The sequence below is a fragment of the Aptenodytes forsteri genome, unplaced genomic scaffold, assembly GCF_000699145.1.
Source record: "Aptenodytes forsteri isolate BGI_AS27 unplaced genomic scaffold, ASM69914v1 Scaffold183, whole genome shotgun sequence".
Taxonomy (NCBI): domain Eukaryota; kingdom Metazoa; phylum Chordata; class Aves; order Sphenisciformes; family Spheniscidae; genus Aptenodytes; species Aptenodytes forsteri.
The window spans coordinates 735574-737668 of NW_008795918.1; the positions used below are offsets into that span (position 1 = coordinate 735574).

General features: G+C 63.8%; 1 protein-coding gene across 1 annotated transcript; it reads right to left on the bottom strand.

The window, feature by feature from the left end:
• Positions 1 to 474: 474 nt before the first annotated feature.
• On the bottom strand, positions 475 to 2088 carry FZD5 (frizzled class receptor 5). Its single transcript, XM_019473495.1, has one exon. The coding sequence runs from the start codon at positions 2086 to 2088 to the stop codon at positions 475 to 477; it is 1614 nt and encodes a 537-aa protein (XP_019329040.1).
• Between the last annotated feature and the right edge of the window lie 7 nt (positions 2089 to 2095).

Consider the following 2095-nt stretch of genomic DNA (forward strand, 5'->3'; position numbering starts at 1 on the left):
TGGTGAGTGGCTCGGTGCCAATGCCAGTGCCAGCGCATCATCCGGGTTTGGGGGCCACCACCCGCTCTGCCTGCTGCAGCTCTCCCCTTCACCCCGGCACCAGCAAGACCTGCCCAGAGGCTCGTTGTGGGACACAAATCAGTGCTCGAGGGCTACCTGCCACCTGACCGGCCCACAGACAGCATCACCCCAGGACCCCAAACAGGGCATGGGACCCCAAATGGGGCATACACGGCGGTGCCAGACTCCAGGCCCTCCTGTCCCTCTGCCCCCACATTGCTGGCAGCACCTCTTCCTGCCCTGCCTGGGGCCGCGGCTGCTCCGTGCCCCGTGGGCGCACACGCTTGGTCCTGGGCAGCACCATCACGGTGGGGCTGAGGATGTCAGGGGTGGTCCAGCTGCCACCCCCTCTTCTGTGGCCCAGGTTTGCAACCCTTTCCTCCCTGTGGCTGGGGTCACCGAGGCTGCCTCCAGTCACACGTGGGACAGCGGGACCTGCTTGTGGTAAGAGGCCATGCTGGGCAGCACTGTCCTGCCCACCAGTGCCGGGCTGGCCTCGCTGTACACGGAGGCACCTGCGGGCTTCCTGGCCTGGCAGCAGCGGGCTGTGAAGCGCCTCCAGGACTCCAGAGTCTTGCCGGACCAGATCCAGACGCCAGAGGTGATGCCCACCACAAGGCACATGAAGTACTTGAGCATGAAGATGGCATAGTCAGGCTTGGGGCGGTGGGCGTCCCCCGGGCAGGAGCAGTTCTGCGCCCGCTCCCACGCCTCCCGGTTGTGCTGCTCGTAGATGTAGCAGGCGATGACGATGGTGGCAGGCACAGTGTAGAGCACAGTGAAGATGCCAATGCGGATCATCAGCTTCTCCAGCTTGTCAGTCTTGGTGCCGCCCTGCTTGATCACACTGCGGATGCGAAAGAGCGAGACGAAGCCGGCCAGCAGGAAGAGGCTGCCGGTGAAAAGATAAACCACCAGCGGTGCCAGCACGAAGCCCCGCAGATTCTCCAGGCTCTGGTTGCCCACGTAGCAAACCCCAGCCACTGGGTCGCCGTCCACGGAGCTGAGTGCCAGTACAGCGATGGATTTAGCGCTGGGGATGAGCCAGGCGGCCAGGTGGAAGTATTGCGCGTAGCTAGCGATGGCCTCGTTGCCCCACTTCATGCCAGCTGCGAGGAACCAGGTGAGGGACAGGATGACCCACCAGAGGGAGCTGGCCATGCCAAAGAAGTAGAGGAGAAGAAAAACCACGGTGCAGAGGGCAGGGCCCGTGGTCTCATAGTGGATGTGGTGGTGCTCCGGGTTGCAAGCCACGTTGGCATGCCCTGCCACCAGCCGCACGATGTAGCCCACAGAGACAAAGAGGTAGCAAGCAGAGAGGAAGATGATGGGGCGCTCGGGGTACTTGAAGCGCTCCATGTCGATGAGGAAGGTGGCCACGGTGGTGGAGGTGGAAAGGAAGCAGAGGATGGACCAGAGGCCGATCCAGAAAGTGGCGAAGGTCTTCTCATCCTGGGTAAAGTAGGGCTGGTAGCAGGGGATGGCGCAGTTGGGTACCTGCCCAGTCCTGATGCGGTTGTACAGCGGATGGGACTCCTTGGAGATGGGGATCAGAGGCGCTTTGCACTTGCAAGTCCGGCCGCAGTCCAGCCCCGAGGGGCGCTGCCCACCGAGCGGCGTCAGGTTTTTGGCCGCGTCCTTGGCTGGGCGCGTGGGCTTCCCGAAGAAAGGCGGCAGGGTGGTGGCTTCCGTGCGGTTGTATCCCATGCAGAGCACCTCAGTGTCCCCCAGCACCGGCAGGCTCTCGCAGCTCATCCTCTCGGGCCAGGCGAAGCCGTACTGCTGCATGATGGGCGAGCAGCCGGCCTTGGCCCGCTCGCAGACGGAGCGGCAGGGGGGCAGTGGCTTGGTGTAGTCGGGCAGGCAGATGGGGGTGTACATGCTGCAGAGGAAGAAGCGCAGGTCCGGGGAGCACTGGATCTCCACCAGCGGCCAGAACTGGTGCACCTCCAGCCCGGCCTCGTCCTGCGTGTCGTGGTTGAACTGGTTGGGCATGTAGGTGAGGTTGTAGCCGATGCCCTTGCACATCGGCACC